Source organism: Aquarana catesbeiana, linkage group LG08 (assembly GCF_042186555.1).
Source record: "Aquarana catesbeiana isolate 2022-GZ linkage group LG08, ASM4218655v1, whole genome shotgun sequence".
In the NCBI taxonomy this organism is placed as follows: Eukaryota; Metazoa; Chordata; class Amphibia; order Anura; family Ranidae; genus Aquarana; species Aquarana catesbeiana.
In genome coordinates, this window is record NC_133331.1 from 275683749 (window position 1) to 275700015 (window position 16267).

At 42.6% G+C, this 16267-nt stretch overlaps 1 protein-coding gene across 1 annotated transcript in view; it reads right to left on the reverse strand.

The window, feature by feature from the left end:
- The window catches only part of LOC141106501 (NACHT, LRR and PYD domains-containing protein 3-like), a 114418-nt gene that overhangs the window by 55952 nt on the left and 42199 nt on the right, over nucleotides 1-16267 (reverse strand). The window contains exons 6-7 of the mRNA XM_073597314.1: nucleotides 5701-7405; nucleotides 1801-1908 (exon numbers count right to left, since the gene is read on the reverse strand). Of these exons, the coding sequence (XP_073453415.1) occupies nucleotides 1801-1908; nucleotides 5701-7405 (1813 nt within the window). The remainder of the gene's footprint in view (nucleotides 1-1800; nucleotides 1909-5700; nucleotides 7406-16267) is intronic.

The following is a 16267-nucleotide window of genomic DNA, read 5'->3' on the forward strand; positions in this document are numbered from 1 at the left end:
TTGAGATCTCCCCAGAGTGGCTCAATGATATTGAGGTCAGGAGACTGAGATGACCACTCCAGAACCTTCACTTTATTCTGCTGTAGCCAATGACAGGTCGATTTGACCTTGTGTTTTGGATCATTGTCATGTTGGAATGTCCAAGTACGTCCCATGCGCAGCTTCCTGGCTGATGAATGCAAATGTTCCTCCGGTATTTTTTTGATAATATACTACATTCATCTTATCATTAATTTTGACCAAATTTCCTGTGCCTTTGTAACTCAAAGCATCAGCTGTCCACCTCCGTGTTTCACAGTAGGAATGGTGTACCTTTCATCATCGGCCTTGTTGACGCCTCTCCAAATGTAGCATTTATGGTTGTGGCCAAAAAACTCAATTTTGGTCTTATCACTCCAAATGACTTTGTGCCAGAAGGTTTGAGGCTTGTCTCTGTGCTGTTTGGCATATTGTAAGCGGGATACTTTGTGGCATTTGCGCAGTAATGGCTTTCTTCTGGTGACTCGACCATGCAGCCCATCTTTCTTCAAGTGCCTCCTTATTGTGCATCTTGAAACAGCCACACCACATGTTTTCAGAGAGAGAGAGAGTCCTGTATTTCACCTGAAGTTATTTGTGGGTTCTTTGTATCCCGAACAATTTTCCTAGCTAAAACCTTAGTTGGTCTACCTGACCGTGGTTTGGTTTCAACAGAACCCCTCATTTTCCACTTCTTGATTAGAGTTTGAACACTGCTGATTGGCATTCTCAATTCATTGGATATCTTTTTATATCCCTTTCCTGTTTTATACAGTTCAACTACCTTTTCCCGCAGATCCTTTGACAATTCTTTTGCTTTCCCCATGACTCAGAATCCAGAAACATCAGTGCAGCACTGGATGAAAGATGCAAGGGTCTGTCAGGAGTCCACAAACTCACTGACCTTTTATACACACACACACACTAATTACAAGCAAACAGATCACAGGTGAGGATGGGTACCTTTAATAGCCATTAAAACCCCTTTGTGTCAACTTGTGTGCATGTTATCAGGCCAAAATCACCAGGGTATGTAAACTTTTGATCAGGGTCATTTGGGTAGTTTCTGTCGTGATTATGATTTATAAAGAGTAAACACAGTTGATTGATAATAATTGGCTTCCAAACACTAACCATGAGTGAAAAAAAATGTTTTTGTGTTATCATTCATATTCTCCGAAAAATGGCCAAGAAATTCTGCCAGGGTATGTAAACTTATGAGCACAACTATATATATATTCACATTTATTATCCAAATTTTTATATCTATTTTTACTCCTATTTATTATTCTATGCATTTGCACTATTTATTTATATTCATATTTATCTCTATATATTGATTAGTTATCATTCTTTATAAAATCTATTTATTCATGATTATGATTGAATTGAATTGCACTAATACGGCTACAATCAAATCAAGTATGATTGAATTAGAAAATTCATATAGTTCTGCATATATATATATATATATATATATATATATATATATATATATATATATATATATATATACACACACACACACACACACACACACACATGTATGTGATTATATATTTTTTAAATTGTATTGTAGAGCATGTTGTATAATGTATTATTGTGTTATAATCTTAATAAGCACTAAAGCATCTAAATGGAGAGATTAGCACTCTCTCCACTAGATGGCAGTGTAATATAAATATATATAAATATATATAGAGTTGCCCTGAGCCAAGTATTCTAAGTACTCTACATAAGAACCTACATCCACCTTTATCCCATGTTCTCCATTATACTTACACAAGTGTTTTTATTCCACAATGGGATGTAAAAAGATTGGAGATGCTGGATTTGTCTCTGCTTTTTTGTTCATTATCCTCTTGGTCAGGAAAGCTGCAATAAATAAACCTTAAAAAAAACATATCTGTAAAAAATTCTGGGAAGAAACATAACAAGCATCACATCATAACAAACAGTACAGCTCATGGCCATCTATCATTGAGACAGTCATAGCATTTTCAATATGGGCGGCACAGTGGTGTAGTGGATAGCACTTTCGCCTAGCAGTAAGAAGGGTCGCTGGTTCGAATCCCAACCACGACACTACCTGCCTGGAGTTTGCATGTTCTCCCTGTGCCTGTGTGGGTTTCCTCCGGGTACTCTGGTTTCCTCGCACACTCCAAAGACATGCTGGTAGGTTAATTGGATTCTGTCTAATTTGTCCCTAGTATGTATGAATGTGAGTTAGGGACCTTAGATTGTAAGCTCCTTGAGGGTAGGGACTGATGTGAATGTACAATGTATATGTAAAGCGCTGCGTAAATTGACAGTGCTATATAAGTACCTGAAATAAATATCCTAGGCTCCAATGTTCCAATAGTAGCAAATAGTCTTGGCACTTGCTTAAAGCGGTAGTAAACCACTGTAATAAAAAACTTTCTGGGGGTAAAACAAAGGCACCACTCTAAGTGCAGTAAGACTCAAAATGTTTAATAAAAAGCGGTACTCACAAGGGTACAATGTAAACAAGCATATTGGCAGAAAACTGCCGGATATCCTGGGAGTGTGTCTGATCTGGTGCTGGATGGAACCTCTTGTATGTCCAGGTTTTTGGTCTACACAGCACCAGCAGTGTTTTTAACATGCCCCCCAATCGGTTTCTCATTGCTTTCACTTCAATACATTTCTTTGATCCTAGTTGTTTGTTTTTTTAGATTGTATTATGCAATTCATCCTTTCTTTGGTATCTGATATTTTAATGTCATGTTTTTAATTGTTGTGCCATGCTATGAGCGATCGCAATACTACCTAATGCATTGAGCGCTTTTTTAACCTATCAGCGCTGTCCACTGGCTGTATAAGCCCTGTCCTATCACAGCCCACGTTAGGCCTGAGGAAGGAGTATAGCTACGCAAACGCGTCGCCTACTCGTTCCTGATTCCGGAAGTGACTTCATCCCCCTGGTTGTCAGCGTGCGTTCCAACGACAGGAAGTGTCGGCATCCATCGGCGCAGCCTGTTCACCGGAGACCACCGCCATCCAGCACCCGGATCAGACACACTCCCAGGTTATCGGGCAGTTTTCTGCCAATATGCTTGTTTACATTGTACCTTTGTGAGTACCGCTTTTACAGCTTTTTATTAAACATTTTAAGTCTTACTGCACTTAGAGTGGCGCCTTTGTTTTATCCCCAGAGTGCCCAGAAGATTCCTTCTTTTTCTTCAACGGGGCTGCCTTCTATAGTTGCTATTTCCCCATGAACTGTATGGACATTATCAGAACCAATATGGACATTATTACAGTCAATGTCTTATATTTTTTACACTTTACCATCCCTTACTATTTACCAACTTGTATACTAGCTCCCCACTGAGAAAAACAGGGCTGGGGGTTTACACTGTGTTGGGCTCAGCGCTCACTCTATTCTTATATAATAAAAAACTTTCCCCTGCAAAATAATATGCATATTATAATATTCATCGCATATTAGCACATTATAAAATACTTACGTTGAAACGAAGCCATCCACTGAGAAGGCTTCCATCTTCCCCTGGTCATCCTTCCGGGTTTGTGGACTCCGGCTGTGTGAGAGGCCGGAGCCATAGTGACATCACTCCCACGCATGCGTGCGGGAGCCCTAGGTTACGGCATGGTGCTCTAAAGGTCCAGCACAGTGTGACGTCACCGGCTACATCCAGGGTGAATATCTCCTAAACGTACACCGTTTAGGAGATATTAATTTTACCTACAGGTAAGACTTATCATTGGCTTACCTGTAGGTAAAAATCACAAAGTGGATTTTACTACCGCTTTAAAAGTAGACAATAACATCAGCTAGAGATGAGTGGAGTGATTTTGCTAAAACTGATTTTACAGCGAAGAAATCACAGGCTATGCTTTATTTCAATGCATTGTTTTGTTTTATGATGGCCAGTGGTGTCACGCTCAACCTTCTGGACCTTTATTGTATTTCTTTTGAGAATTCACTAGAGCAGGCATCATTAAATGATGAACCGAGTGAAAGTTTTATCTGGACCACCAGCCAACCAATCCTGAGCAAAGGTTATACCCTTCCTCTGCAGTAAATGGTTGTTAGGACTGACAGTATTGTAATAATAGTATTATAGTATTGTAATAAGCAATGATATCATGTGCATGCCATATGATGTGCAACCTCACAGGAGAATGGAAGAGGAACATCCTCCATCCAGATCTGCATCTTGCTCTGCTTCCCAGCTCCCGCTCTGCCTGCCTGTCACTAAAAGGTACAAGGGTACTCTGATGGGGACACCTGATGTAAGGGGGCCACTCTTATGGGGACACCTGACTTAATGGGATACCTTATATATTTTGGCACTCTGACGAGAGGGCATTCACATATAAGGACTCGAAGGCTGTTAAAATCTCTACATGTTTCACTTGGAAAGCTTCATTAGGAGTGCACCTAATACGTTGGCAGTAAGAAAACCTATGTTAGAATACATGAATAATCGAATCCAACCGAAAAAACAAACTAATATTTGATACATAGCTATTTACAGCTGGTATATATACTGTATATACAAAAGGTGTAGACTTGTGGTCAGCAAAACGAGGAAGGGGTCAGTATGGCCAAGTCCATCCCACAAACTTTATTTTGTTTTCAGCTGTTGCCTTACTTCACAGTCTAGCCTTTTATTTATCCTGGCATAAATATTTTTGTATATTTTATGTATGCTTTTGCTTCTTTTTCCAGTCCCTGGGCTCTTTATAACCATGCTGATACAATTTTGGAGACATTTGGGTTTCTTCTGAGCACCCTGACAGCAGTAAGATTGCCCTGTTCCCCAGCATTTTGTTTTATATCCTTTTTGGGTCACACAGTGGTTCCCCTATATTCCTACACATATAAAAGTTTTTTTTTTCACAATTGTCTCTTGCTGGTTGCTTCATATGGTGTGTGGGCTCTTTCTACCTTCCTGTATATTGTAGTATAAGAGTATGCTCAATGATTTTACCAGTCTGCTCAATGATTTTATTCTAGATTTATGTCCTGAGTGGGGTAACACCCCTCTTTATACCTGTGCCTACCATCTGTGGTGGTTCGCGGGATGGACTTGGCCATACTGACCCATTCCTTGTTTTGCTGATCACAAGTATCCACCTTTTTACATATACCAGCTGTGAGTAACTATGTATCAAATAATAGTGTGTTTGTTAGGTTGGATTTGACTATTCATGTATTCTAACATATATTTTCTTACTACCGACGCCTAAAGTGTTCTCCTGATGAAGCTTTCCAAGTGAAACACGTAGAGATTTTCACAGCCTTCTAGTCCTCATATGGGGATACTTATGATATTTACTGTATAATATGATGTGGCCTGAAGGCTGCCATACTTGTTTTTAATGATTCTTGCATTTTAACATTCTTCTGATGTTTTGTATGGAATAAAGTTGTAACCTTGTTATAAATACTTTTTTATGATATATATATATTACATTCATGGGGTGTTGAGCACCGTTTAAAATTCCACACTTTATTTTTCTTTCCTCTTTACTATTGGTGATTAAGGGGTGTGGTGCTCTATTTGCCCAGCCAAGCCAATTTTATTCTAATTGAGACCTGATGTAAGTTTGCTTCTCATTTCTTTGGCTTCTGAGAGGTTAAAAACTCATTGACCTTTCTATAGATTTCTAAGTGACATGATAAGTACTCACCAAAGCTTTGAGTATTTCTGAAGAGGTGCAGCTAGAATTGATTGCGCCTTTGGCCTTATCACACATCGAGTAAGTTTAATCTTATGCTTGATTAAGCTGTTTTTTAAACAGTATGATAACGTTCTGTAATCCATATCGCTGAGCCTGTATTCATAGTCACGTGACTTAATGTCAATGTTGGGGAAAAGAGACATAACCCTTTCAACCCAGTTGCCATCTTGTGTTTCATACAAGAGTCTGAATATTTTACAAGAATGAGAAAAGCCAATGTTTCTAAGCCACATTTCTAGAACAGACTTTTCATTGAACGATATCGGACAACCTAGACATTTTCTTGTCAGGTGAATATCACCAGCGAGACCGAACAAGAACTGTACTGTTAGGTCCAGGTGAGGATTTGCTTCTGATGTCTTCAGCAATTGGCTGACAGTGGTACATTTATCGGCAGTACAAACAAGTTGTCTTTCAGAGTCATCAACCAGCACATAGTACAGAGCAGCAAAGAACTCCTGGACGCTCAGATGGATGAAGCTGTAGCAGGTTTTAATATCAACATCCTGGACAAAAATGTTCTGGATCAAAAATGCAGACTCTTCGTCTGATAAAGAAAGCCCATGTCTTTGAACATCTTCTTCTTCAAACAAGATCTTCTGATCCCAAACTCCTTCATTAGCCAATGCACATAACTTTTTGACACAGGTAATTACCTGATTGGATCCTGTAGTGTGATACTTTATTAAACTTTTCAGGTAGAGGAGGTAAATAGATGTAGTTGTATTGCAATTATTTACCACATCAACCCCCTTTTCAATTTTCTGTTTTATTATAGTACATACGATCCAGCATGTTATTGGGACAGCACACATGGTGAAGATGGTGTCATTGTCCATAATAATACTGAGAGCCAAGTTTGCTTGATAGCTGTCTTTAAAGAAATTGTAGCAGAATTTTTGGCGGTCATTCCCTGTGAACCCCAGAATTTCCACATAACGAGGGCGTCTAATAAGTTCCCGAAGATTCATCAGTGAGAATGGTCTTGTGGTGATGATTATTGAACAGTCTCTGAGTACTCTTTTTCTAAGTAAACTGTTTAGAAGGATTTTTATTGGAACCTCTTGGAAAGGATCTTCACAGATCGAAGTTTTCTTCTCTATGGAACATGCCAACTCATCAAAGCCATCAATCACAAACAGAAGTTCTTCAGGCTTTCTGAATATTGACATAACAAGGCCTTGTTCATAATCTAAATGACAAACTTGGCAAAGAAGCTTGGCTAGGCTTATGTTTGTGGTGATGGTGTTAAGTTCTCTACAGTTCAGATAAAACATAAAGTTAAACTTTTCTTTCCACAGATCTCCAGAGGCCCAGTCAAGCATGATCTTATGGGAGGTCATGGTTTTACCAATACCTGCTGGACCTTGCAGAACAACAATCTTGGGGACAACCCTATGTTCATCAGGGGAAAACAAAAGGTTGATATCAGTTGGGGAATACTCATGAGAAGATCTGTTGTCCATTATTTGTAGGTGTCTTCTTCCAGAAGACCGGATTTCATGTTCTCTCGCCACTTCGTTACGATGTTGCTTTATAATCAACAGTCTGGTGTATCTACTCTGTAAACTAACCACCTCTCCTAAGCGAGCATTTCTTTCCTCGAAAGTTGAATAATTATTCTTTAGGAGATGCATATAATCTTCTCTGCATTCTGCATAAGATAAGAATGTTAAAATGTCACACATACAAAGTTAAAGTGAAAGTCCAACCTAAAACTTAAATTCTCCCCTGTAATCATTAACTACTTCAGCCCCGGAAGGTTTTACCCCCTTCATGACCAGGCCAGTTTTCGCGATACAGCACTACGTTACTTTAGCTGACAATTGTGCAGTCACGCAACGCTGTACCCAAATAAAATTCGAAAATCGAATTTCTTCATCAATTTAGGCCAATATTTATTCTGCTACATATTTTTGGTAAAAAAAAACCCCAATAAGCTTATATTGATTGGTTTGCGCAAAAGTTATAGCGTCTACAAAATAGGGGATAGATTTATGGCATTTTTATTTATTTATTTATTTTACTTGTAATGGTGGCAATCAGTGATTTTTAGCGGGACTGGGACATTGTGGCCGACAGATTGGACACCTAACTGACATTTTTGACACATTTTTTTGGGAAACAGTAACATTATTACAGTGATCAGTGCTAAAAATATGCAACTGACATTGTACTAATGACACTGGCAGGGAAGGGGTTAACATCAGGGGCGATCAAGGGGATAAATGTGTTCCCTCTGTGTGTTTCCAACTGTGTGGGGGAAGGGCTGCCTGGGACAACACACAGATCCATCTTCCTGCACAGCAGAAAGACAGGATCTGTGTGTCATCCCCTGTCAGAATGGAGATCTGCCTTGTTTACACGGGCAGATCCCCGTTCTGTCTCTGCGGGTAATGATTGAGGGTGGCCGGAGGACATCGACAGCTCCCCCGCTGGCCAATTGTAGTGCGCGCACCTCCAGCAGAGCGTGCGCCCACGAAAGCTAGTGCACAAATCCCTGAATCCTGCCCGGGGGTGGGGGGGGGGGAGTGGGCTGGAAGGTGCACATATACAGTATAGCTGTGCTGGGCTTTACATGAAGCATGCTCACGGTCTACAATGATCATAGTACAGGCAACCACAATAAGGCTCTGTTTCGACTAGTATGACTTGTCATGCGACTTTGGACACATAAAGTCGCATGACAAGTCACAGCCCATAGATTTTAATGGTACCCATTCCCATCTATGCGTCTTTGAAAATCAGTGACTTTGAAAAGGTACCTGCACTACTTTGATGCAACTTTTAAGTCGCATCAAAGTCACACTCCAAAGTCGCACTTTAGCCTTAGGCTACAGTTTCCACTAGTGCAACTCCAAAGCTGTGCAATTTATAGTGCGACTTTGAGTGCAGCTTTGATCCAACTTTACACTCTGGATCAAAGTCGCATCAAAAGTTGCATCAAAGTAGTGCAGGCACCTTTTCAAAGTTGTTGATTTTCAAAGTCGCATAGATAGGAACATTTGCCATTGAAATCAATGGGCTGTGACTTGTGATGTGACTTTATGTGTCCAAAGTATCATGACAAGTCCCACTAGTGGAAACGAAGCCGTAAACTCATTACTCACATGTAATGAGCAATAGAAATGGATCTGTATCCTTCCAAACTTTCATAAATGATCCTTTGTATCCCATTTCTTTCATATTTCTTCCCCAGCTCCCTCCGCCATTCACAGCAGCTGGTGTGTGCCACACCATGCACACAGTGCCCATCACAGTGTCCATCACAGTGCCACACCATGCACACAGTGCCATCACAGTGTCCATCCCAGTGCCACACCATGCACACAGTGCCATCACAGTGTCCATCCCACTGCCGCACTATGCACACAGTGCCATCACAATGTCCATCACAGTGCCACACCATGCACACAGTGCCATCACAGTGTCCATCACAGTGCCACACCATGCACACAGTGCCCATCAGTGCCATTACAGTGCCACACCATGCACACAGTGCCCATCAGCTCCATCACAGTGCCACACCATGCACACAGTGCCCATTAGTGCCATCACAGTGCCACACCATGCACACAGTGCCCATTAGTGCCATCACAGTGCCACACCATGCACACAGTGCCCATCACACTGCCTCACTATGCACACAGTACCCATCAGTGCCATCACCGTGCCACACCATGCACACAGTGCCCATCAGTGCCATCACAGTGCCACACCATGCACACAGTGCCATCACAGTGCCACACCATGCACATAGTGCCCATCAGTGCCCATCAGTGCCATCACAGTGCCACATCATGCACACAGTGCCCATCAGTGCAATGCAGACACAACCACCTGGTTCTACACTGTAAAAAATCTGCAGCATGTTGCATTGTACTCTACATTACAGTTTCTAACAAACAGAACATACTTCCAAAGCCTGCCCCCCCTTCTCTCTCTCTCTCTCTCTCTCTCTCTCAGGAGAAGCTGCTGGCCAAAACAAGTCTATGAAGACAGGAGGAGATCATGTTCTTTGAAGGATAGTAGGGATGGGGGTGGGGCTGGGCAGGTCTAGGTATGCCTGTCTAAGAACCACCAACAACCTTTTCAGGAAGTGACAGACAGGTTAGAAAATTCAGGTAAAGGGAGAGAGCATTGTTGGTGATGTGGTGTTTTTTTCTAACATCCTAGAGAATAAAATGGCGGTCATTGCAATACTTTCTGTCACACCATATTTGCGCAGCGGTCTTACAAGCGCACTTTTTTTGAAAAAAATACACTTTTTTTGAATAAAAAAAAAAGGACAACAGTAAAGTTAACCCAATTTTTTTTATATTGTGAAAGATAATGTTACGCTGAGTAAAATGATACCCAACATGTCACGCTTCAAAATTGGTGACAAACTTTTACCCTTAAAAATCTTTATAGGCGACGTATGTTGTGGTCGTTCAGGTGCTTATCTAATAGTTTTTTTAAACTATTGATGCCCCCCGCTGAGACCACCGCCTGTGGAAGGGAATTCCACATCCTTGCCGCTCTTACAGTAAAGAACCCTCTACTTAGTTTAAGGTTAAACCTCTTTTCTTCTAATTTTAATGAGTGGCCACGAGTCTTGTTAAACTCCCTTTCGGGGGGGAAAAGTTTTATCCCTATTGTGGGGTCACCAGTACGGTATTTGTAAATTGAAATCATGTCCCTTCTCAAGCGTCTCTTATCCAGAAAGAATAAGTTCAGTGCTTGCAACCTTTCCTCATAACTAATATCCTCCAGACTCTTTATTAGTTGTGTTGCCATTCTCTGTACTCGCTCCATTTCTAGTACATCCTTCCTGAGGACTGGTGCCCAGAACTGGAGAGCATATTCTAGGTGCAGCCAGACCAGAGTCTTGTAGAGCGGGAGAATTATTGTTTTATCTCTGGAGTTGATCCCCTTTTTAATGCATGCCAATATTCTGTTTGCTTTGTTAGCAGCAGCTTGGCATTGCATGCCATTGCTGAGCCTATCATCTACTAGGATCCCCAGGTCTTTTTTCATCCTTGATTCCCCTAGAGCAGGGGTCTCAAACTGGCGGCCCTCCAGCTGTTGTGGAACTACAAGCTATGAGGCATTGGAAGGCTGACAGTTACAAGTATGACTCCCCACAGGCAGAGGCATGATGGGATTTGTAGTTTCACAACAGCTGGAGGGCTGGACAGTTTGAGACCCCTGCCCTACAGGTTCTCCTCCCAGTGAGTAGATTGCATTCATATTTTTGCCACCCAAATGCATTATTTTGCGTTTTTCCACATTAAACTTCATTTGCCATGTAGTTGCCCAGCCCATTAACTTGTTCAGATCTACTTGCAAGGTTTCACACCTTGCGGAGAAGTTATTGCCCTGCTTACCTTAGTATCATCCGCAATTACAGAGATTGAACTGTTTACCCCAACCTCCAGGTCATTTATGAATAAATTAAATAGGATTGGTCCCAGCACAGAACCCTGGGGGACCCCACTTTCCACCCCTGACACTTCTGAGTACTCCCCATTTATCACCACCCTTTGAACTCACCCTTGTAGCCAGTTTTCAATCCATGTACTCACCCTATGGTCCATGCCAACGGACCTTACTTTGTACAGGTAACGTTTATGGGGAACCGTATCAAATGCTTTTGCAAAATCCAGATACACCACGTCTACGGGCCTCCCTTTATCTAGAGGGCAGCTCACCTCCTCATACAAGGTTAATAGATTGGTTTGGCAAGAACGATTCTTCATGAATCCATGCTGATTACTGCTAATGATACAGTTCTCGTTACTAGAATCTTGTATATAGTCCCTTATCATCCCCTCCAAGAGCTTGCATATTATTGATGTTAGGATAACTGGTCTGTAATTCCCAGGGATGTATTCACGAGGACCTGTCATGAGGATACACACTGCAGTTTTGGTTACTGAAGCCCCCCGATTCCCTCGTGAAGACTGAGGAGAAGAATAAATTCAGGCTCTCTGCCTGGGAAACACAGACAACGCTGGTCTGTAAGAGCAAAAAGATGGACATGAGGACGTAAAGTCTGACACGGAGGGAGGGGCCTGAGTGCGTCAGCTGGTGCACAAGCGAGCGCCGTCCTGGGGTGAGCTTTAGCGGACGTAGAGAAGGAGAGGGAGAGGAGAAGCTCTATGGCCGCGGATGACACCCCCAATGACCGTGTCGGAACCCGCACACTCGGACGCCGCACGCTCGCAGGACAGTAGGTGATTCCGCTGGGCTGTATTGAGCGGCGGCATGTGGGGATTGTGACCATCATATTCCCCTCCCCCTAACCCCGTCCTCCCACTTGCCCTTCCCCGACACACGTGGCTCTCCCTGGACCTACGGAGAACAGTAGGCAGATCTTCACTGCATGGAAGTGAAAAGGCTCCGCAACAAAGGCAGGCTGAATCCCCGGAGGGTGCTGGTAAGCGCGGAACCGAAAGGAGAGGTGGGCTACCAAACATTAGGGAGATAAGTACAGCGCTGAGCTAAAATCAGAAAAAACACTAAAATAGCAGCTAACACACCTATAGACTCAAGTTAGGGGATAACAGCAAAAATAAAAGTGTAGCGCTATATATTGTGCAGACATATTAATCAAAAAAATCCATAAGTGTATACAGACAGTAAGTAGAACCTTATCACACCTTATATGACCAAAAATGTGAAATGCAGAGTAAAGTAACACTGTGTTAATCAGCGAAACAGTTAAGGTGAAACATTAAATAGTACATTTAATTAGCAATTATAAGCAATAACTTAAATTTGAAAAAACGTAAAGGTTCGGCAAATCAGCCACCTAATTTACACAAAGAAAAAAGTCCACAATATAATTTTGTAGAAAAAATTGTGAAAGAAAAAAACCACCACCAAAAGTCAATGGGGGTTGCACGCTGAGATGGTTTCTTAACTGTTTCGCTGATTAACACAGTGTTACTTTACTCTGCATTTCACATTTTTGGTCATATAAGGTGTGATAAGGTTCTACTTACTGTCTGTATACACTTATGGATTTTTTTGATTAATATGTCTGCACAATATATAGGGCTACCAAACATTGAAGGGCAGAAAAAGCAGGTACCCCATATGGGACTATAAAGCTAAACTTAAATCAGCTACTGTACATGAAGGTATCCGCTGGCGGCGGTCTGTTTTTTTCTTTTGCATAAGAAGTAACATTTGGTAGAATGACGGGGTATATATGTGTACAGGAAAATTCACTTGCAAAAGCGCATGGAATGTAAGAACAGACTGTTGTAAACTTCAGAGGAGCTGTGAAGTGCCCTGAGCACATAGTTGCTTTTTGAGGATCAAAGTTAATAAGCCCTGCAGAGTTAAGAAACTAAGGACTGTATAGTACATCAAGCAGGGCTTTGTGACTAGTGACTAACACACTTGAGAGATCTATTATTGGAGCATTGATTGATTGGTTAAGAGTTGTGGTGTGTATATATACTACCTCATCCTGTGGATAAATACACAAGATAAGCATACAACACCAGTGCAGTTTATCTCTCTTAAGTTACTATAAGTGAACCTATCAAACATTAACCCCTTCAGAGCCTGTATAGGTTCAGGGAAGGATACAAAATACAAACAATTACCTCTTTGTTGCTATATCTGCTCTGTTAGAGTAGAATCAGAGCATAAAGGCATACTCAATACAGCGTCAGAAAGTTAGAGAAGCCCTGCCAACCCCCCCCCCTTTTTTTTTTCCCTTGTTCCCTCCCCTCATGGCTATCTCCTTTCCTCTTCTGGTTACGAGGAGAAGGGGGGGAGACTGGAACGTAGTAAAACTGGGGAAACAGATAAGAGGGAGAAAGAAAAGAGGTACTATGAGTAAAGCCACAACTAAATCTGTAAGGGAGGGTTCTTAGAACCCCGAAAGACAAAGCAACAGGTAGTTCGATAAAACAGTATATGTCTCAGGGAGCCAGCCCGAAGAACACTGAGCTGGAGAAGCGAGGGCCAGGCAAAGAGGATAAGAAAAGGAAAACAGAGGGAAAAACAGGAGAAACATCAGATCAATCAAGAGATGACCTTACAACAGAGGGTGAAGTGGAAACAAGCAGAGTAGACGAACATAGAATTGATGCCCAGTTGCTCACAAAAGAAGAAATGTTGGGGATGTTTTTGAAGCTAGAAAATTCAATAAAAGCTGATATAAATCTGTTGAGAGTTGACCTGGTAAACCTATTGGCAAGGGTGGAGACGACGGAAGAGAGAACCGACAAACAAGCACAGGAACTTCGTAATTTAAAGGAGCAAATTAAAATAACACAAGGAAACCAGATGAAAATCCTCTATAGACTAGAGGATCAAGAAAACCGAAACAGAAGGCAAAATCTAAGAATTCGTTCGGTCCCAGAGAAAAGAGGAGAAGACTTGAGAAGAATTATTTGTTCAATACTTGGCCCTTTGTTGGATAAAGGGGTAGACGAGTTTCCAAGGATAGAGAGGATTCATCGAGTTGGAAAACCAAACAACACAGAGGCAGACAGACCGCGGGACATAATAGTAAGATTTCGATTTTTTTAAGAAAAAGCTGAGATCTGGATGAAGATGAGAGGAAAAGCTCCTTTACAATACGAAGGTCGTGAATTACAAATTTTTGCTGAACTGGCGCCAGATACACTGACAAGAAGGAGACTCTTGAAACCTTTGCTGGAGCAGATGAGAGCACAGAATATAAAATATAGCTGGGTGTTTCCAGCATGCTTAATAGGCTTTAAAGAAGGAAGATCAGCCAGGCTAAGATTCCCTGAAGAATTGGTGCAATTTTGCAACAAGCTAGATTTACAGGTGCCAGAGCTACCGGGCTGGACTGATGAAGTACCAGAATTATAGTAGAAAGAGGATAATGAATAGGATGATAGCCTAAATTACCGTATTTATCGGCGTATAACACGCGCCGGCGTATAACACGCACCCCAAGTTTAGGAGGGAATTTTAAGGAAAAAAACTTTTAGGAGTAAAGTTTAAGGAAGAAAAACTTACATTAAAATGCCCATCAATGCAGTGTTATTGGTGTCCATCTGCAGCCTTGTCAGTGTCAGTGCAGCCTTGCTCCAGTGTCTATTGCAGCCTTGTCAGTGCAGCTTTGCCCCAGTGCAGAATTGTCAGTGTAGCCTTGTAAGTGCAGCTTTGTCCCAGTGCAGAATTGTCAGTGCAGCCTTGTCAGTGCAGCTTTGCCCCAGTGCAGAATTGTCAGTGCAGCCTTGTCAGTGCAGCTTTGCCCCAGTGCAGAATTGTCAGTGCAGCCTTGCCCCAGTGTCCATTGCAGCCTTGTCAGTGCAGCTTTGCCCCAGTGCAGCCATGTCAGTGCAGCCTTGTCAGTGCAGCCATGTCAGTGCAGCCTTGTCAGTGCAACCATGTCAGTGAAGCTTTGCCCCAGTGCAGCTTTGCCCCAGTGCAGCCTTGCCCCAGTGTAGCCTTGCCCCAGTGCAGCTTTGCCCCAGTGCAGCCTTGTGGGATCGCCGCGATCCCTGCCGACATACACAGCCGTGTGTAAATTCAAATATGGCGCCGAGACTGCAGGGACTCAGCGGAGCCGAGATACACATACCCGAGTATCCTCGGCTTTTCTCTGCACCACTTACAGTCCCGCCCAGTCCCGCCCTATGCTGGACATCACACAGGTCCAATGGTGGGACTGGGTGGGACTGTAAGCGGCGCCGAGAAAAGCCGAGGACTCTCGGGTATGTGTATCTCGGCTCCGCCGAGTCCCTGCAGTCTCGGCGCCATATTTGAATTTACACACGGCTGTGTATATCGGCAGCGATCGCGGCAATTGCCGTGATCGCGCTGATCATACAAAATTGGCGGGGATCGGCCTATAACACGCACCCACAATTTCCCCCTGATTTTCAGGGGAAAAAAGTGCGTGTTATATGCAGATAAATACGGTAATAACAGTAGAAAATATTCGGGGGTTGTTTTGGGGGGGTGGGGGGTGGGGGGAGGGAGCGAGTGGTCGAGGGGGGTCGAGATAGGTCGACCCAGGTTTGGAGCTCACTGAGTGGCCGGTTTCCCACCCCAACACCCCACACTTAAATCTGGTGGGGGGGGAGGGGGAGACGACCCACTCAGAGCCTCACCTCGAGAAAAGAAATTTGATGAAGGTAATGGAATCCAGGACCTTCAGCGATCTAGTGGCCCATTGGGGGTCAGGTAGGGAGGAGGGAGGGGAGGAGGGAGGGGAGGAGGGAGGGAGGTTGCAGGGGGCGAGGGGAGACACCTCATGTAGTATACACAAAAATATAGAAAAATCACATGAAGACAGGAAAAAAGAGATGACAACAATAAATTTTATGACCTATAACGTAAGGGGATTAAACACTCCCACTAAGAGACATAAGATTTTAAAAGAACTAAAGAGGTACGGGGCAGAGGTGGTTTTTCTCCAAGAGACCCATCTATCATATGAATCAATGTGAAACTGCACTCTAATAATTTTCTGACATGGTACTATGGAGATTCAATTACAAAGAGAGCAAGGGGGGTGGCAATAGGGTTCGTG